At 45.4% G+C, this 19,387-nt stretch overlaps 1 protein-coding gene across 3 annotated transcripts; it reads left to right on the forward strand.

Moving 5' to 3' along the window:
• Positions 1-140: 140 nt before the first annotated feature.
• LOC118078673 (C-type lectin domain family 2 member D) lies at positions 141-15,057 on the forward strand. Of its 3 annotated transcripts, none has more exons than XM_035102626.2 (8): positions 141-1,066; positions 5,365-5,513; positions 6,662-6,718; positions 7,819-7,887; positions 9,887-9,979; positions 12,742-12,926; positions 13,908-14,011; positions 14,561-15,057. In XM_035102626.2, exons 3-8 carry the CDS (start codon positions 6,700-6,702, stop codon positions 14,709-14,711), a joined length of 621 nt encoding a protein of 206 aa, XP_034958517.2. In that variant the 5' UTR covers positions 141-1,066; positions 5,365-5,513; positions 6,662-6,699; the 3' UTR covers positions 14,712-15,057. The 3 variants fall into 3 exon arrangements, with proteins under 3 accessions (XP_034958517.2, XP_060127168.1, XP_034958516.2); XM_060271185.1 differs by lacking the exon at positions 141-1,066 and adding an exon at positions 1,076-1,245 and having other exon boundaries at positions 12,742-12,937; XM_035102625.2 differs by lacking the exon at positions 141-1,066 and adding an exon at positions 1,076-1,245.
• The last annotated feature ends 4,330 nt before the right edge of the window (positions 15,058-19,387 follow it).

The raw sequence follows: 19,387 nt of genomic DNA on the forward strand, positions 1-19,387 counted from the left end.
TTAGTCGAAACAAAATAAAAAAATTCCTTCCAGCAGCACCTTAGAGACCAACTAAGTTTGTCATTGGTATGAGCTTCCGTGTGCATGCACACATGTGTATCTGAAGAAGTGTGCATGCACACGAAAGCTCATACCAATGACAAACTTAGTTGGTCTCTAAGGTGCTGCTGGAAGGATTTTTTTTTATTTTGTTTCGACTATCTGTAATCAGAAAATTAGAATATTAAATGAAATCAATAAAACAAGGATTGCAAATAGAACAATATTGGACCTCTGAAAAGCAGAAGCATGCACATGTACTCAGTACTTGGTTTGGGCCCCTTTTGCAGCAATTACTGCCTCAATGTGGCGTGGCCTGGATGCTATCAGCCTGTGCCACTGCTGAGGTGTTATGGAAGACAAGGATGCTTCAATGGCGGTCTTCAGCTCTTCTGCATTGCTCCATCTCATGTCTCTCATCTTTCTCTTGGCAATGCCCCATAGATTCTCTATGGGGTTCAGGTCAGGCGAGTTCGCTGGCCAATCAAGCACAGTAATCCCATGGGCATTGAACCAGGTCTTGGTACAGTACTTTTGGCAGTGTGGGCAGGTGCCATGTCCTGCTGGAAAATGAAGTCAGCATCCCCATAAAGCTCGTCTGTGGAAGGAAGCATGAAGTGCTCCAAAATCTCCTGGTAGACGGCTGCGTTGACCCTGGACTTAATGAAGCACAGTGGACCAACACCAGCAGATGACATGGCTCCCCAAATCAACTGCTACTTCCAATGGAAAGGGGGGGGGGAAGAGGTCAGGAAATTCAATCTGTTTCCTGCTTTGAACCTTCAGCCTCAAGCAAATAAGCACGAGAGCCGGCTCTCTGCGGAGAATGACCGGCCTGTTAGTCTCAAACATCTGGAGGCGGGCTGCTCCCATCCCGGGGACGGGGAGGAGCAAAGGAAAGAGCTGCGGCAGAAGTTGCCTCTTATCGGCGTATCTGCAGCTTGTTTGCCTGCTGCTTTGCAGCTTGTTTGCCTGCCGGAGAAGCATCACGTGGGCGCGATCATTATCTGCCTCCTGCTTCATCATGGTAAGTGTTTTTGAGATGACGCTTCTCACGAGGTTTCGGTGTTGCAGTGTTGCTATTAATGGATCAAACATGGCAGCTGGAACCCTGGAGAGCCACTGAATTTAGGTGACTCATCACAAGGTCCTGCGTCTCATGTATCTGCGCTCAGTCGAGGTGTACTCAAAAGAGATTCCTCCGGGGTAAGCTGCTGCTGGCACTTTTCCTCCTGTCCTCCTTGCTCGGTCGTGTTTGTCTCCTGAGATCACTAGCCTCAGACTCTCAGATCCCTTCTTTGGGGTATCATATATCACTATTCAGCAGATGTCCAAGGCGCGCTCTGCCGAATAGGGAGGGAGCTGGAGACAAAGAAAAGGGGTGTGTCAGGTGGAGGCGGCTGCGCAGGAAGGGAGAAAGAGGGATCAGATGGAATCCAGAACCTGTAGATTCTGTAGAATCTGCTTGCTCTTCCGGACGACCTGTTCCTTGAGCTTTCATCCTGATTTACTGGCACAAAGCTCACCCGGGTGCTCCGATTTGTTTGTGGGCGGGCTTTGTGACAACAAGCATTCAACAAGCATTTGGTTGTGGGGTGTTTATATGTCTTCTGGTTTCTTTTCTAAAGTGCGTTTGGGTGACAGAGCACTTGCTCCGTTTTAATTGCACAAACCCGATTCCCCCCATGAGCTCTTGAATGCCTTCCACAAAATACTGACAACCCAGAGGTGCCTTACAATTGCAGGCAGCAGTGAGGGGGGAGTGCACATTCGAGGTTAGCATTTCTTCTGTATCCCTGCCCTATTCTAGATAGATGCAGGCGTCTCTACTTCCTGCCAGTCTTGCAAGGAGCACCAGCTGATAAGAGGGGGGGGGGACAACAGGCGCTACTAGGGAAATTGCAGAGGGAAGCTTCCTGCCATCTGGTCCATCCATCCTGCAAGAAATAGCAGCTCTAGGTCTGCATGGGTGTTGATTCCAGCTGGTGTGCCCAGAAACCATGATTTATTATTACCTAGTCACCTTATTAGTCTCTTGTTCCCTAAAAGCTCTGTAAGCAACTCACACCGAAGAACATCTACATACATACATTAAACCACAGGGGGGGGGGGACGAGAAAAAATTACATTAAACATTAACATTCTATACAGTATCAGTTCCCCGCCCCCAATAACAGTATAAAACTGTATCTAAACAATAAAGTAAAATGATGCTCCCACCCAGAAGTCCCACCCCCCACCCCACAACAAGGCCCACTGCTGCAAATCTATGTGTGGGGTGGTGGTGCTTTTCCTCCAGGGTTGATCTGGTGGCTCTCCTCACCTTGCTGAGAGAGCAAGAAGAGAGGGCCAATTACCTGTTCTGCAGCTGTCCCTACCAGCTCTGGGAGCCCCATTGCCTCTGTCCTGCCTGCAATTGGCAGCAATGGCAGACAGGAGCAATAGCTGTCACCTGCCCTTTTGTGGATGACGGGCGGCAGGGGGTGGTGGTACTGGGTGTTGCTCAGCTGCCCAAGACTAGTGGCAATTGGCAATAGCTTCTCTCTGCCCCCACTCATTTTTTTGGAATTGCATTTAGGCATTCCATGTGATCTGGACACTTGCTTTTGTCAGAAACTGCTAGTGCATATTCTGGAAAAGCTCTTTGCCTTTTGATCTTCAGGTATTGAAGGCGCAATCACATCTGCGGGATTTTGTCCACACCCATGAAGGCTAGAGATTCCCTTTAGGAAAATAAAATCTGACAGCCTAAGCCTGGATTCTGTGCTGAGGCAGGGGCAAAGATAGTATAGACAACCAAGGGTTGCTTAGGACGTGGGTGGCGCTGTGGTATAAACCACTGAGCCTTGGGCTTGCCGATCAGAAGGTCGGCGGTTCGAATTCCCGTGACGGGGTGAGCTCCCGTTGCTCGGTCCCTGCTCCTGCCAACCTAGCAGTTCGAAAGCACGTCAAAGTGCAAGTACCATATATTCTGGCATATAAGACGACTTTTGAACCCAGGAAAATCTTTTCAAAAGTTGGGTGGTCGTCTTATATGCCGGGTATAAGATTCTGCGGTCACCGCATACGGTGGGGGGAGCTAAAAAACGGCCGGCAGGCTCATCCCCGCCATATGCAGCAACCGTGTAAGCGGCTGCCACTTTCTTTACGTACAGGAAGAGGGAACGCGCGGGGCTTTCCTCCCTGCAGGGAAAGAGCAGCAGCCGCTTACTCGCATGTAAGCAGCAGCCGCTTTTTTCCGTGCAGGGAGAGGGAACTCGCGAAGCTTTCCTCCCTCCTCCCTCCTCCCTGCAGGGAAAGAGCAGCAGCCGCTTACTCGCGTGTAAGCAGCAGCCGCTTTCTTTCCATGCAGGAAGAGGGAACGTGCGAAGCTTTCCTCCCTCCTCCCTCCAGGGAAAGAAAAACACAGAAAGAAAACGGCAGCCTCTTTCTTTCTCTCTCCCCCCCCCCCCTTGCCTCGGTGCCTGGAACAACAGACTGCCAGTAAATCTACGGTAGTTCAAAATGCTAGTTCTTAGCATGCCTGCAAGTAAGTGCATTTAAACACCTGTGCATTTAAGCACTGATGTCTTTCTTTTGGCTTAATTTACTGGTGTCTAAAAAGCGGGGAGAGGAAGAGATACAGAAAATTTTTAATTGGTTAGGGTTAGGGTTGGAAGTTTGGGATATACTCATTAAAGTGAGTATATCCCAAACTCTATATTTTGACTGGAAAAGTAGGGGGTCGTCTTATACGCCCAGTCACCTTATACACTGGAATATACAGTAGATAAATACCAGCGGGAAGGTAAACGGCATTTCCGTGTGCTGCCCTGGTTCTCCAGAAGTGGCTTTGTCATGCTGACCACATGACCTGGAACCTGTACGCCAGCTCCCTCGGCCAGTAAAGCAAGATGAGCGCCAGGGGTCCCTTTACCTTTACCAAGGGTTGCAGTTCAGGAATCAATCATTGAGGGTTCCTCCAAACAACCTGTTTAATGAGCATTCATCCTGATCTGCTTCCACAGAACTTCAAGAGGTAGTTAGATTACATCTGGTCTTTACTGACTATTTGTTCTGATTTACTCATGGGGTGGTTACACCGGCAGAAGGATTCCTTTTGCATTCCTCCTGATATAATTGTGGAGTGTTTAATTGTCTTCTCACACTTTGTTCACCATATATGTTTCAGTTTAGTTCACTGTTACTTTCCTAACTGCAAAAAGTCCATTTTTTAAAAGTGGATTGGTTCTGCTTGCCCAGGCATCCCCAAACTTTGGCCCTCCAGATGTTTTGGACTACAATTCCCATCATCCCTGACCACTGGTCCTGTTAGCTAGGGACCATGGGAGTTGTAGGCCAAAACATCTGGAGGGCCACAGTTTGGGGATGCCTGTGCTAGCCCGACAGAAGGCTTTAATTCACTTTTAAGTGCTCAAGTCTGACTTGAACCCATCCTTCCACATACTGACAGCCTGGAGGGAGTTGGAATGTATGTATTACATGCGGGCCTAGCAGCCAACTCCTAGGCCTACACTCAACAGCTGCTGTCACTACAAAAGCCTTTGGAGAAGATACTTCAGTTTTATTATTGCCAACATATTGTTTTCTGTGACCACACAAAAGGAGACTGTTTACCCAATAAAGAAAAGCGCTGTTGATAAAAGATAATGACTTCAGCGCCAGAAAGTAAAGTGGAGGAGGGAATGGAATGAAATGTATTCTAGAAAGGATATTTCTTCTTCACGCACAATGGCTGAGAGCCTTCAGAAAACCATAAAAACCTGTAAGCATGCAAGGATTTCTGCCCACATCTCAGGGCCTTTCACTCCCCCCTCATCAGTAACTTTTTCATGTAGGGCAGGCATAGGCAAACTCGGCCCTCCAGATCAGGCATCCCCAAACCAGCCCCCCAGATGTTTTGGATTACAATCCCCATCATCCCTGACCACTGGTCGTGTTAGCTAGGGATCATGGGAGTTGTAGGCCAAAACATCTGGAGGGCTGCAATTTGGGGGTGCCTGCTCCAGATGTTTTGGGACTACAACTCCCATGATCCTTAGCTAACAGGACCAGTGGTCAGGGATGATGGGAATTGTAGTCCCAAAACATCTGGAGGGCCGAGTTTGCCTATGCCTGATGTAGGGAGTGTTTTTGAACCCCCCCCCTCTGCACAACCATTTTGGATTCTAGACATACGAAATGATTGATTTATTCCTTTCCAACTTATTTCCAAAGAGGGTGGAAAGTATATATTAAATGTTTTTAGATGCTTTCAATTGTTCTTCGGTGTTTTCAAGACTGTTTTTGTTGTGTTTTCATTTCATTTTTTCATTATACCGGTAGCTTTTGTGTGCATGATGAACCTGGTTCAAACCATGGCATCTCCAGTTAAAAAGACTTACGGGAAAGACCTTGGTGAGCTGCTGCCAGTCAGATCCTGCAGAACTGGAGTTTAAGGACCAAAGGCAACATAGAATCTTCTACAGTCAAAGGCAAGAATAGGCAACTTTTCAAATCTGTCTCTATGGCCGCATTCTGTCAGTGGTCATCTGTTTCCTTCTCTCTTTTTGTCCTCCTCTTTTTCCTTCTCTTTTCTACCTGCAGAAATGCAGGCCTTGGTCCAGGAGCTGTCCTCTTTGCAAGAACATGTCAAAGACATTTTTAAGCATGTAGAATCATAGAACTGTAGCATTGGAAGGGATCATCTACTAGTCCAACCCCATGCAATGCAGGAATATGGAACCGTCCCATAAGGGAATTGAACTTGCAACCTTGGCATTATCAGTGGCATGCAGGGATAGGGGAGAAACTTGACTCCGTTCACATTTAAAGGTAAACCTAGCAAATCTGTACTTTCTGAAGCAATAAAGCAAGAAATGAAGCACAGCCATCTTTCAAAATGTGCACGTTTTTGAATTTTGCAGTGCAGGTCTCCAGCTAAGTAATGTGTACAGAAATGTATATATAAAAGGTAAAGTGTGCATAAAAATGCATATATTAATGAATTGAACATCATCATGTTTTATACTAGGGGGAAATGCTTAGCAAAAATGCACATTAGGCAAAACTGCATATTTTGTCGTATAATAGGAGAAATCAGCAATAAAATGCAGGTACTATTTCTCTCTCTCTCTCTCTTTTATTTATGTATCACCATGTTTAAAAAGGAAGGGACCCCTGACCATTAAGTCCAGTCTGGGGTTGCGATGCTCACCTCACTTTACTGGATGAGGGAGCCGACATTTGTCCACAGACAGTTTTGTTGGGTCATGTGTCCATCATGACTAAGCCGCTTGTGGCGAAACCAGAGCAGCGCACAGAAACTCCGTTTACCTTCCTGCCGGAGCGGTACCTATTTATCTACTTGCACTTTGACGTGCTTTTGAACTGCTAGGTTGACAGGAGCTGGGACCGAGCAATGGGAGCTCACCCCGTCACTGGGATTTGAACCGCCGACCTTCCGACTGGCAAGCCCAGAGGCTCAGTGGTTTGCACCACAGCGCCACCTGCGCCCCATGTTTAGTGCACATAAAATTATGTACTTTTTTAGCTTTCAATAAAGATGTCTGGTTAATAAAACAAAACCCAAGTTGACCGATTAACATTGCTGGTAACATGGACCTCTTTGTCTTCCCGGAAGGTTGAGAGTTGTTGTACTCAGCATGGACAGATCCCAACATGGCAGAAGATACCACAGGTGAGGCTTGGTTGTTTCACACAGTGGAGAACTAAAGGTGGCGGGGCAAAATCTTGAAGGCAAACCTCTCTCACTGACTCCACTGACTCTTTCTATCCCAGAATGTTTTATCGGAGAGAGGATTATTTCTGATTGTGGTGAAACAGATACTTCCATTCAGGCACATATGATACCTCAGTATCTCTCTGTTACAATTTATTTACAGTTGTACCTTGGTTGCTGAACGCCTTGGAACTCATACGTTCGGCTCCCGAACGATTGAAAACAGGAAGTGAGTGTTCAGGTTTTCGAACAATTTTCAGTAGTCGAACGTGCAACACAGCTTCCGATTGGCTGTAGGAGCTTCCTGCAGCCAACCAGAAGCCATGCTTTGGTTTCCGAATGTTTTGGAAGTCGAATGGACTTCCGGAATGGATTCTGTTCAACTTCCAAGGTACAACTGTATATTGTATAGAAACTCCCCAAGATGACTTTGAGAACTTAATCAAACCATTTCCCAAGAAACTATGACCATCGAAGAAGAAGAAGAAGAAGAAGAAGAAGAAGAAGAAGAAGAAGAAGAAGAAGAAGAAGAAGAGTTTGGATTTGATATCCCGCTTTATCACTACCCGAAGGAGTCTCAAAGTGGCTAACAATCTCCTTTTCCCTTCCTCCCCCACAACAAACACCCTGTGAGGTGAGTGGGGCTGAGAGACTTCAGAGAAGTGTGACTAGCCCAAGGTCACCCAGCAGTTGCATGTGGAGGAGTGGAGACGCAAACCCGGTTCCCCAGATTACGAGTCTACCGCTCTTAACCACTACACCACGCTGGCTCCCATTCAGACCTCCTGAAAGTTCTCGACACAAGTAGTAAAAACCCTGAGTCAAGTCATAAATGCTGTGAGTCTTTCCCGGTCTTAGGCACCTGGTCATTTTCTGAACTGGCCCCAAACCTCCCACAGTATACTGAATTTTGGTCCCATTCTAGAAATGCTTCCATCCCAGCTGGCATCTGGAGTTTTGTCCTAATTCAATTACAAAAGGTGAGAGGGATTTCATATATGGTGCCACAAAATGAGAAGATGACAGTGGTTCTTGACCACTTATGCTTACTTTTGCAGATAGAGCCACTGTCAACAGTGAACTGATGACTCCTGGGATACCTGCTGCAAGGGAAGCAGGGAATGCTGGTATGTGTGTTTTCTGATTGTATATATGTTGTGATTTTCCTCTGAAGAGGCCTGGCCTGCTTTCTTCAGCAGGGGGCTGAGGGAAAGTCCTCTTGCTTGACATGCGGGAGAGTCCCTGCCGGTTTGCAGCTTAAACGGAGCTGTGGTCTGGCAGTCCACAGAGAAATGTAGGGGGTGACAACTCATGGTTGCTAAAAAGTAGCAGAAGGAAATAACAGGCAGAATTCATGGTGCATTGGGTTGGGTTGGAGCTGCAGAGTTTCCCTTCTGACACCAGTGTTGCTTTTTTTCCTTTCGCAGGGCTTCTGCTGACAGGGCTTGTTGGGTGAATTCCGCCCACAACCTCGATATTTAAAGCATTTTAAAATTGCATGCCTTTCCCCCAAGAATCCTGGAAACTGTAATTTACACTTTCATAGAGCTGCAGTTCCTAGCACCTGCATCATGATCAGGGCCGGTTCTAGGTAGACCCTCGGTGGTGCAGTGTGCCAGGGCGCCGGGCCGGTAGGCTGGGCACCGCGCGGAAACCATACTGCACCCTACGAGGGCGGCGCCGCCGGAGCGATCTCCGCCCCTCAGCGCCAGGGCGCGCAACCTGCTTGAGACTGCCCTGATCATGATATAGTTCCCAGGATTATTTAGGGGAACACACGTGTTTTAAATGAAAGCTATGCATGTGACCTGGGTCAGTCTTCCATCGTTCGGGAAATCCTCTTCTGGGAATCACCTCTTTCCCAACAGAGGAAAGCGAAGGGGGAGGGAGTAAGATGGATTGCCTGAGCCTCCATAATCGCATGACCCGCTTTTGATTTCTCCCCCTAGGGACAAGCCCAAGAGGAAAAACTACCCAAATAAGGATGGCCTTGCACACTCCTTTAATGCATTAACATTTGTTTGTTTGTTTGTTTATATTTTTATTTATTACAAATAATCATTTAAACAAAAACAAACAATTCTCACATATCAAACATCGATTTCCCCCCCCTCTTTCAGTGGTTCCATAAATTTACCGTCTTTTTCTTCTTCTGCATATCCCAATTAACTAGTCTCCTATAAAAATCTGTGGTTTTTTCCTCATTTGGCACATACACGCCAATTAACAATATTTTTTCTCCCTGTGATGGTATCTGTGTTATTAGTATTCTTCCTTGTTTGTCTTTAAATAGTTATTTGGGGTCCAACTCTGGTTTTATATACATACAACTCCTCTTTTTTTTTTCCTTAGACCAGAGGTTACAAAGTCCTTCCCCAGCCTTTTCTTAATCAAAATTCTTCTATGTTTTCTTAGCAATATGTGTTTCTTGGAAGCAGATTACGTCCAAATTTAACTTCTTCACTACATGCTCAATCTTATGCTTTTTGTTTTGTTATTACATTCCAAGTTAAGATTTTTAATGCCATCTTGTTTTTATTTACTGTATTTTTCTTTCACTTTGACCTTTGTTGAGTCTACCACTTCCTGTTCTGTTCCAGTCCAAACGCCCTTTTACCTGCTAGCTCTTTTCCATATTTTCTCCAGAATTTATCTGCTTCTGTGGATCCTTTCTCCCTTTATACGTAAAAAATACTCCCTCTGGGTATTCCCAAGGTTAGGGGATTTTGTTGTATCTCAGTGCATCCATCAAATACTTATAATTTACTCCTTTTTTTTAAAAAACAACAACACAATCTAATCATTTGTAGTCCAATGTTCTAGGACAGTAATGTTCTTGGACTACAAATCCCATCATCCCTGACCTTTGGCCGTGTGGTTAGGTCTGATGGGATTTGGAGTCCAGCAACCACCAGAGCACATGATGTTTTTGGATGGCTGTCTTAGAATACATCTCATGGAAAGCAGGCAGCTAAGGCAGGCATACCCTAATGTCGTGGTTTGGAATGAATTTGCAGTGCCTTGTCTTGAATGTCAAATACTTACACAACTGTAGCAACAAACAGACTGTTTTGTTTGCTTTCATTGATCATTATTCCCTCAGACCCTTTCCCTTCTGTTTTTCAGTTTTCATCCCAAAGTGCATTAAAGACAAAAAATATACATTAGCAGCTGTTGCCATCATCACAGCTTTGGTCATCACTATAATCGCATTGGCTGGTGAGTGGAGAAAACCTTGTGCTTTAACCCTGACATAATTATTTGTGAGCCAGTGTGGTGTAGTGGTTACTCGTAATCTGGGGGACCGGGTTCGCCTCTCTGCTCCTCTACATGCAGCTGCTGGGTGACCTTGGGCTAGTCACACTTCTTTGAAGTCTCTCAGCCCCACTCACCTCACAGAGTGTTTGTTGTGGGAGAGGAAGGGAAAGGAGAATGTTAGCCGCTTTGAGACCCCTTAGGGTAGTGATAAAGTGGGATATCAAATCCAAACTCCTCCTCCTCTTCTTCTTAGAATCATAGAATCAGAGAGTTGGAAGAGACCACAAGGGCCATCCAGTCCAACCCCCTGCCAAGCAGGAAACGCCATCAAAGGATTCCTGACAGATGGCTGTCAAGCCTCCGCTTAATGTCCTCCAAAGAAGGAGACTCTACCACACTCCTTGGCAGCAAATTCCACTGTCGAACAGCTCTTACTGTCAGGAAGTTCTTCCTAATGTTTAGGTGGAATCTTCTTTCTTGTAGCTTAAATCCATTGCTCCGTGTCCGTTTCTCTGGAGCAGCAGAAAACAACCTTTCACCCTCTTCCATATGGCATCCTTTTATATATTTGAACATGGCTATCATATCACCCCTTAATCTTGTCTTCTCCAGGCTAAACATACTCAGCTCCCTAAGCTGTTCCTCATAAGGCATTGTTTCCAGGCCTTTGACCATTTTGGTTGCTCTCCTCTGGACATGTTTCAGCTTGTCAATATCCTTCTTGAACTGTGGTGCCCAGAACTGGTGAGGTACTATTACTTCCCTTGCCCAGAACTGGTGAGGTACTATTACTTCCCTTGATCTAGAGCTATACTCCTATTGATGCAGCCCATAATTGCATTGGCTTTTTTAGCTGCTGCATCACACTGTTGACTCATGTCAAGTTTGTGGTCTACCAAGACTCCTAGATCCTTTTCACATGTACTGCTCTCAAGCCAGGTGTCTCCCATCCTGTATTTGTGCCTTTCATATATTTTTTTTTTGCCCAAGTGTAGTACTGTACATTTCTCCCTGTTAAAATTCATCTTGTTTGCTTTGGCCCAGTTGTCTAATCTGTTAAGGTCATTTTGAAGTGTGATCCTGTCCTCTGGGGTATTAGCCATTCTTCTTCTTCTTCTTCTTCTTCTTCTTCTTCTTCTTCTTCTTCTTCTTCTTCTTCTTCTTCTTCTTCTTCTTCTTCTTCTTCTTCTTCTTCTTCTTGATTTATTGCTTCTTTTTATGATTTATTGCTTCTTTCTGCCTTTGACTTGTAGATTCCTTCCCTCACCGAACTGCATTTCCTGCCTCATAATAATCCAATATAGATTTCTGCTTTAGAGTACATTCTCAGGTGCAGTTGAACTGAGGTGGGCCCTTCATGTCTGCACTTCAGTAAGCATCATTGTGAGAATGGATTTTCCAGCCCTTATGTGCAGTTATTTATTTATTAAAAAACTCTTCTAACAGGGTCCGTGCCGGATTTACGTATAAGCTAAACAAACTATAGTTTAGGGCCCCACTCTCTTGGAGTCCCCAAAAAAATTTAAAGGGAAAAAACTGGATGCACATTTCCAAAATATGAGATAAAAAACAAATAAAATAAAACCTACATACAGCAACAGTGGTTTGTGTTGTGTATGGACCTATGAGGTCCATAAATTACCATATACTATATAGCATACACCCTGTTTCCCCTATTTTAAGATGTAGCCATAAAATAAGCCCTAGCAGGATTTTTAAGCATTCAATGAATATAAGCCATACCCCGAAAATAAGACATAGTGATAGGCACAGCAGCAATGACGGCTGTGGCAGGAGGAGGAGGAGGAGGAGGAGGGGAAAAAATAAGACATCCCCCGAAAATAAGCCATAGTGTGTTGTTTTGAGGAAAAATAAATATAAGACGGTGTCTTATTTTTGGAGAAACACGGCATTAAAAACAAAAAAAAACCAGTGACAATTTGTTGTTGACAAAGGACAGCTGGACATATAAAGGCCCCCATTTACCCTCAATAGCTTAGGGCCTCATCAGACCTAAATACAGCCCTGAACAGGGTATTCAGCTGAGTTCTGGAAATTTTGATGAAAAACATTAACCCACCCTCTTGCAAAGTCAAGGAAGTAAAGGAGAGGAAAATGGCTCCCTAATTATATCTGATTCGATGTTCTTTGAGATTTATGTGGTCTCCAAAACACTGAAACATCCTGCTCCATGAAATTCATTAAAACAGGCAACAGGTAGCAAAAATTAGTTTAAAACAAAATGATTAAAAATGAGTTAAAACTAAAGTTATAAAATGAGGGGTCTGCTGAGCTGCGAGACTGGCTGCCTTTCCCAGAGCCATCTTGAGAATTGTGAATAGCAAGACATGCTACACACTTGAAAGATTAAATCCTAACTGAGAATACTGAGCTAGATGGTCTGACTCGATACCAGGCAGCTTCCTGTGATATTTTTAATCCAATTTTTCCACTCGTAAATTTATATTTGCACAAAGCAATGTGAACCACAGCAGTACAGAATTATAATCTTTTAGTACGGGCATGAAATCTACCTGCACCATAAACATACATAGTAGTAGTTGTTGTTTAAAGAAAAAAAGAACATGGCTTTTCCAAACGAATCCTGGGAATTATAGTTCACTGCTACCCATACTACAATTCCCAATGTTTCCCAGCATCTGTCCTCAGTGTTACAGAATCATTGTGAGCACTTACACTTTGGCAAATTGTTTCATTTCCAGTTAAAAAACCACAGCCCTGCCCGCTGTGTCCTCCCCCTGCCGATGCCGCCTGCCCAGATCGCTGGGTTGGCTACCTAGGAAAATGCTATTACACCTCAGAAGACAAAAGGAATTGGAGCGACAGTGAATCTAGATGTTTCTTCCTTGGTGCCTCTTTGGCTGTGATTGATACCGAGCCGGATCTGGTAAGGAACAAGTATGTATCCACACTAGTGGGCTCATCGCCGGAAGCAAACAAGTACAGTTCCACTGTAACTTATATTCCAGGTTTAAAAATGAAAATAATAAAAATAAAATACTAAATTTACAACAGGGTCCATGACACTTCGCAGAGCAACAGAAGCAAAGTGCCTCAAGGAATTTGCAATATTAACTGCAGCAGTGGGAAAGACAGCAAAAGGAGAGGAGCAAGGAGTGGTGAATGGGAGTAAGAGATGATGTCAGGAACAGGAGGGAGGGAGGGGCATGGGGTGGGGAGAGCAATGTGTAGCTGCCCCAGCGGAGCCAGTCTGCCCCCCCCCCCCGCTGCTGCCCTTGCACCCTGCCAGCCTCCCTGCTGCCACGGCCCTCAACCTCTCAATATATGGCAAGGGCACACATCCCGGGAAGCAGACACTGTGGTTCTGTCCCACCAGACGAGCCACTCTGGAGCAGAAGGTCCCCCACTCCGGAGCAGAGAGCCAGTGTGGTGTAGTGGTTAAGAGTGGTAGGCTCGTAATCTGGGGAACTGGGTTCATGTCTCTGCTCCTCCACATGCAGCTGCTGGGTGATCTTGGGTTAGTCATACTTCTCTGAAGTCTCTCAGCCTCACGCACCTTACAGAGTGTTTGTTGTGGGGGAGGAAGGGAAAGGAGAATGTTAGCCGCTTTGAGACTCCTTCGGGTAGTGATAAAGCGGGATATCAAATCCAAACTCCTCCTCCTCCTCCTCCTCCTCCTCCTCCTCCTCCTCCTCCTCCTCCTCCTCCTCCTCCTCCTCCTCTTCTTCTTCTTCTTCTTCTTCTTCTTCTTCTTCTTCTTCTTCTTCTTCTTCTTCTTCTTCTTCTTCTTCTTCTTCTTCTTCTTTTTGCAGTATACCAGATATTATGATGATGATAAAGATGAGATTTGAGTCCTAGAAGGTGGTAGAGGTATATAAACCACTGCTTGGCATTCCTTTCTTCCAAGGATTTTTTGTGGAAGTTTACTCGTCCTTCTCATTATTGGATTGGTCTTTCAAGAGAAGCAGGTCAGCCCTGGAAGTGGCCCAATGGGACAGAGTTTGGAAACCAGTGAGTGATTTCCACCCCCTCTTTGCCTGTTAATACGTGCCTGCTTTGGGTTTGGATTGTAAAAGTTGTCTTTTGCATTAGTTTCCGGAGCTTATATACAGTACCCACAATTCACTGTGTGGAGCTGTAGCTGGAAACATCTTTTTATTCTGAAATACCATAGTGCAGGAATAGGGAATATGTGGACTTGGGAGCGGGGATGAGGTTATGTTTAAATGATAATTAGTGAGTGAGAGTATTGCTTTGGTTATTGGTTAGAGTTTTGCTATTATTTCCTGTTGCTGTTTATGCAGCCAGTGTCTTGTTTCCTCCCCATAAGTTGTAAGTTATGTGAAATATTGACATATTATATGATCCTTCCCCCCCCCCTGTGGTATAATGTACATGTATATATTTTTATTTAATGTCACTTGGAGACCTTTGAGTGATAAGTGACTAGTAAGTTGAATAAATTAACAAATATTTGCTGCCATGTTTAACTCCAGTCCTGCAGATGTTGCTGTAATGCAGAGAACAATACCTGCTTGTTGTTATTGTTGTCTATTCCAGATTTACAGTGCGAGGAGAAGGCTTTTGTGCTTACTTTAATGACAATGGGGTCAGCAGCACCAAATGCGCTGTGGTGAAGAATTTCCTCTGCAGCCTGGCGGATGCTTGCGCCAAGAGGAAACAAAACATCAGCCAAAGGGATACCTTGTGATCCTTATGCGTGTAAGGCGAGCACTGTCGGCTCTTTAGAGATGCAAGTGTCACTGGTAGAACCACTCTTTCTGCAGCTTGTTCCAGATATAATGCTGCTTTTTGGTCATTGGCCTATAAGAGAAATAGATCAAAAATAGCGGTGACTGTCTTATCACGGCATCAACTCACAAGATGGCCTCAGATTACCATTGCCTTATCAGCCACGGGCTGTTGGACTCCCAGCAGCCTCAGCAAGCATGACAAGTGGCATGGGATTATGGGAGTTGTAGTCCAAAACACCTGGAACTTCTTCAGAGGCCTGAAAGGCACACTTCCTAAGTCAATCACCAGCTGAGAAGCTGCCCTCCATCACCAGCTGAGAAGCTGCCCTCCATCTTCTCCGAGGAATAAACTGTGAGCAGAACACCCAGCGATTTGAGGCTGTGTGGACGCTTGCCCAATACACAGTGCTTTGGCCGAGGACCCCCCAAACACACTTGCCGGACCTACCCGAAAAGGAAGAATTACAGGAGACATGTAAATGATTGCTGACCCGGGCGAATTTAGTCCTTGCAAGCCTTGAATCGCCACCGGCCCATGGTCTGGATGTCCATGCCCCAGGCAGCAGCGGATGTGGTGGCCCCAATGTGGAACAAGTGACCGGAGAAGTGACTGGGGTTGCACCCGCACGCAAAAAGTAACTCCTCAAAACTGCAGTGAATTGGTGCCTGGACACGGGTTGTGTGTTAGCGTGAATAAGGAGGGGCCCCCAGTGGGCTGGCCTGACCTTCAGGAACCTTCTCGTGTCGCAGACTGGGCGAGGGCCGCTGCGGGGGGAAGGGCCCAGAATCAGAAAGGTGCCTCGACGCAACTGATCAGTTTTGGAGGAACTTATTCTGAGCTGGAGGGATGCGGGTGGCGCTGTGGTCTAAACCACTGAGTCTTGGGCTTGCCAGTTGGAAGGTCGGTGGTTTGAATCCCCGCAACGGGGTGAGCTCCCGTTGCTCGGTCCATGCTCCTGTCCACCTAGCAGTTCGAAAGCAGGTCAAAGTGCAAGTAGATAAATAGGTACCGCTCCAGCGGGAAGGTAAATGGCGTTTCCGTGCGCTGCTCTGGCTTCTCCAGAATCAGCATGACCCGGAAGCTGTATGCCGGCTCCCTCGGCCAATAAAGCGAGATGAGCGCCGCAACCCCAGAGTCGTCTGTGACTGGACCTAATGGTCAGGGGTCCCTTTACCTTTTTATTCTGAGCTGGAGGGAGTCCTTGTGGAAGGTCACGCCATTAAGCAACAAGCCTGCATGGGATGATGCAGTCGCACCCCCCAGTGCGCTCGCCAATACGCAGATCCCTGAAGAATGCCAGAGAATATGCGGCCCAGAATAACTTCACCTTAAAACTGGACCAGCATACACTGTGCAAATTGCAACAAATAAGCTGCCATGTCTCAAAAAGTAATAGGCTTTATAGCATCCGGCAATGGGGAGTGCCTACGGCGCCATCCCTCAAAGGGTTTTTTCGTGTGAAAACTATCATAAGGGTCGGGCAGCCGAAAACATTTGCTGAAATTAGAAATAGAGGCCCTGTGAAGGGTCATGGTCTTAATGGCCAAGTCTTTCTGCTTGAGGAAGACCAAGTATTGTAGGGCATCAGACTTGGCTGCTGGGTGCCTGTGAGAGGAGCCAGGCCTGGCCCTGAAAGCCAGGGTCGCAACCGCCGCCCACCGCTGAAGCAGGTAAGCGGCCACTGCTGAACATCTGTTTTTTAGGACCAACTCATTGCTCCATCTGCAGTTCAGGATTTCCCCCTGAAGCTGTGACCGCCGCCTAGAAAACATTCCAACCCGCTGAATGCAAGAAAGTCTTATTTATTCCCTTCACCTCCGTTTGGCTTTTCACATTCCTTATCGCAGTGCAGTTTACCTTCCAAGTAAGCACGTTCAGGCCTTATCACTTTCTTGCAGAGGGAACATTACTCCAAGCTAGCGATAGAAAGAAGTTTCCCTTTTTTGTCCATTGCTCAGTTGCCATCTTGTGGTTTGAACTTGCCAGTGCTGGTCTCAAGTTGCGACTTTTAAGGCTTAGGGGCAGGTCATTAATACGTGGGGAACAAAAAACTCTCTAATATGAATGTTATAAAATGCTATGTAAAGGTGTTTATAGAATCAGGTGAATGTGGGTTTTTGTGTGCAGTTTTGGCAATGATTCCAAACCAGAAGAGCAGAACCACAGTCTAAAGTAGGCAAGGACATCCCTTCTTCTTATCCATTCTTTATCTCTTCCTCACCTTATTAACCACAGCAAACCTGGCTGGGGAGGGCGGGGTATAAATAATAATAATAATAATACACACTACATATATAATTTTCTGCAGTAGCTCCCTGTCTGTGGAATGCCTTCCCTAAGGAGTCTCACTTGTTGCTGGGCAAAAACTTTTGTTTTCTCCTGGACGCAATGATTAAATGCTTTTATTCTGTGTTTGAACATCTTTATACTGTATATTTTTTGCCTTAATTTTGCTCAGGTCTAACTTGTTTGCCTTGAGGTAAGAATGAGTAGCAGGATGCCCACACACCCCTTCTTGAAATATCTCATGGGGGGGGGTCATATATGTAAGAAAAACACTGGGGGCCTAATTTGAATAGTAGGGTGCTTGGTATCTGGTGGGCGGGGCTTGTGTGCTTTGCTCAGGAATCAGCCCCTCCCTTCAGTGCGTGTTCTGTTATGTTCAGTTAAGAGGGACCAACTGCTGCCACTTGATTCTTGCCTCAGTGATTTAAAACCCATCTTGTTGCAAACAGTGGTTTTTTAAAAATGCAGAAGTGTGTTATATTTATTTAACTAAAATATCTGACACTTTTCGTTGAACTCTGCTAAGAATATTAGTTGTTGTTGGTTTTTTTTTACTTTGTTTAATAATAATAAAAGGTGGCAGCACCACCACACAGAAAAAAAATATATCTCTGGCTTTATGTGTTGGCATTAAGCAAAGGTTGCTGATTGTTTAGGACTCTTGAGTAATCCCCAAAAGTTAAGTGGCTGGATTAGCTTTGTCCCTAAAGCACTGGGTTACCTGGGTGGACTCCTAAAGACGTAAAGCCCCGTAAGAGGCCTGCTTAACTTCACAGAGGGAACTATGCCAACGCCTTTGGACCACTCTCCAAGCAATCCAGGAACAGAAGGGAAGCAAAGTTGGTTGCTTGGTTTGGAATCTCCCGCTCTCAGGAAGCGCTTGGAAGATATTTGGCAAGATCTCTTCCTCCACGACATTTTGCCACACACGAATGCCATGCCCCAAAGCCTGTTTTCATTCAGCCCTTGTTGAGGGCAGGTAAAAGTAACCTGTCAAGATGGAAAGTAATATCCTATCATAGAATCGTAGAGTTGGAAGGTACACCATGTGGGTAAATGCCAGGATCTGTCCATGTCTTCTTAAGCCCCTATGCCTTGGCAGGACATCTGGAATATCTTCAGCATACACCCAGCAATCATGGACTCATAACTGGCCCATACCTGCCAAGTTGCTGTCAGAGAAATAAGGGACCGGGCCGGAAATAGCATACCGGAAGTAGCGCTGCCGCCATTTTGGAACTGGACGGAGCATGCTCAGAAGTGACTTTTGATGCTGCTTTGCCCAGTTCCAAAATGGCCGCCGCGCCAGAAGTCGCACTGCAACCATTTTGGAACTGGGCAGAGCAGCATCAAAAGTTGCTTCTGAGCATGCTCCGCCCAGTTCCAAAATGGCCGCCGCGCCAGAATAAACCGGGGAAAAACAAAAAAATCGTTTTTTTTCCAGCTAGGAACAGCTGGGAAAACGGGGATTTCCCGGGGGAAACGGGAGACTTGGCAGCTATGAACTGGCCTTTATGAGCACCAGATCAGCAGTAAACAGCAAAAGCATTTGTAGAGGTTTAAAAGCATTCCTCGTTTATTTCTGCTATCTACTGCATATTTACAGAATGTACTGGCCTCGTGAGTGTTGCAGCTACTCACATAGCCATCTCATCTACAGCAGAGATAAAGCTGCACACAGCAGAGTCAGGAACGAAAGAACAAAGAAATAGCTCCCGCTCCCTCCTCTCTCATAACAGCAGATCACCAGATTCTCACAATGGGAGGGGTGAAAATGCTAACACACCAAGGGTCATCTAGTCCAACCCCCTGCAATGCAGGAATCTCAGCTAAGGCATCCATATCTATAGTTTTTATATAAATATATATTACAGTTTTTATACTTTTCGGTAGCTTTTATTTCCCTACTTTTGGCTAGTTTCTGAAGAATGGGATATTAGATAGTTAAAGTCATGATTACTTCCAGTGCCGGATTTACGTATAAGCTAAACAAGCTATAGCTTAGGGCCCCACAAAAAATTAAAGGGAAAAAACTGGATGTATATTTCCAAAATATAAGATAAAAAACAAATAAAATAAAACCTACATACAGCAACAGTGTTTTTTGTTGTGTAGGCTCCTATGATTTACATCTTTTATTATGTGCAAATGGCTTTAGATACCTATTAGGCCCATAAATTACCATATAGCATATATTCAACACAAAAAACAGCGACAATTTGTTGTTGACAATGGACAACTAGACATATATAGGGCCCCATTACCTTCAGTAGCTTAGGGCCTCATCAAACCTAAATCTGGCCCTGATTCCTTCACATCACCACTGTGGCCCATGTGTACAAGTTA

Source organism: Zootoca vivipara, chromosome 2, assembly GCF_963506605.1.
Source record: "Zootoca vivipara chromosome 2, rZooViv1.1, whole genome shotgun sequence".
Lineage (NCBI taxonomy): Eukaryota > Metazoa > Chordata > Lepidosauria > Squamata > Lacertidae > Zootoca > Zootoca vivipara.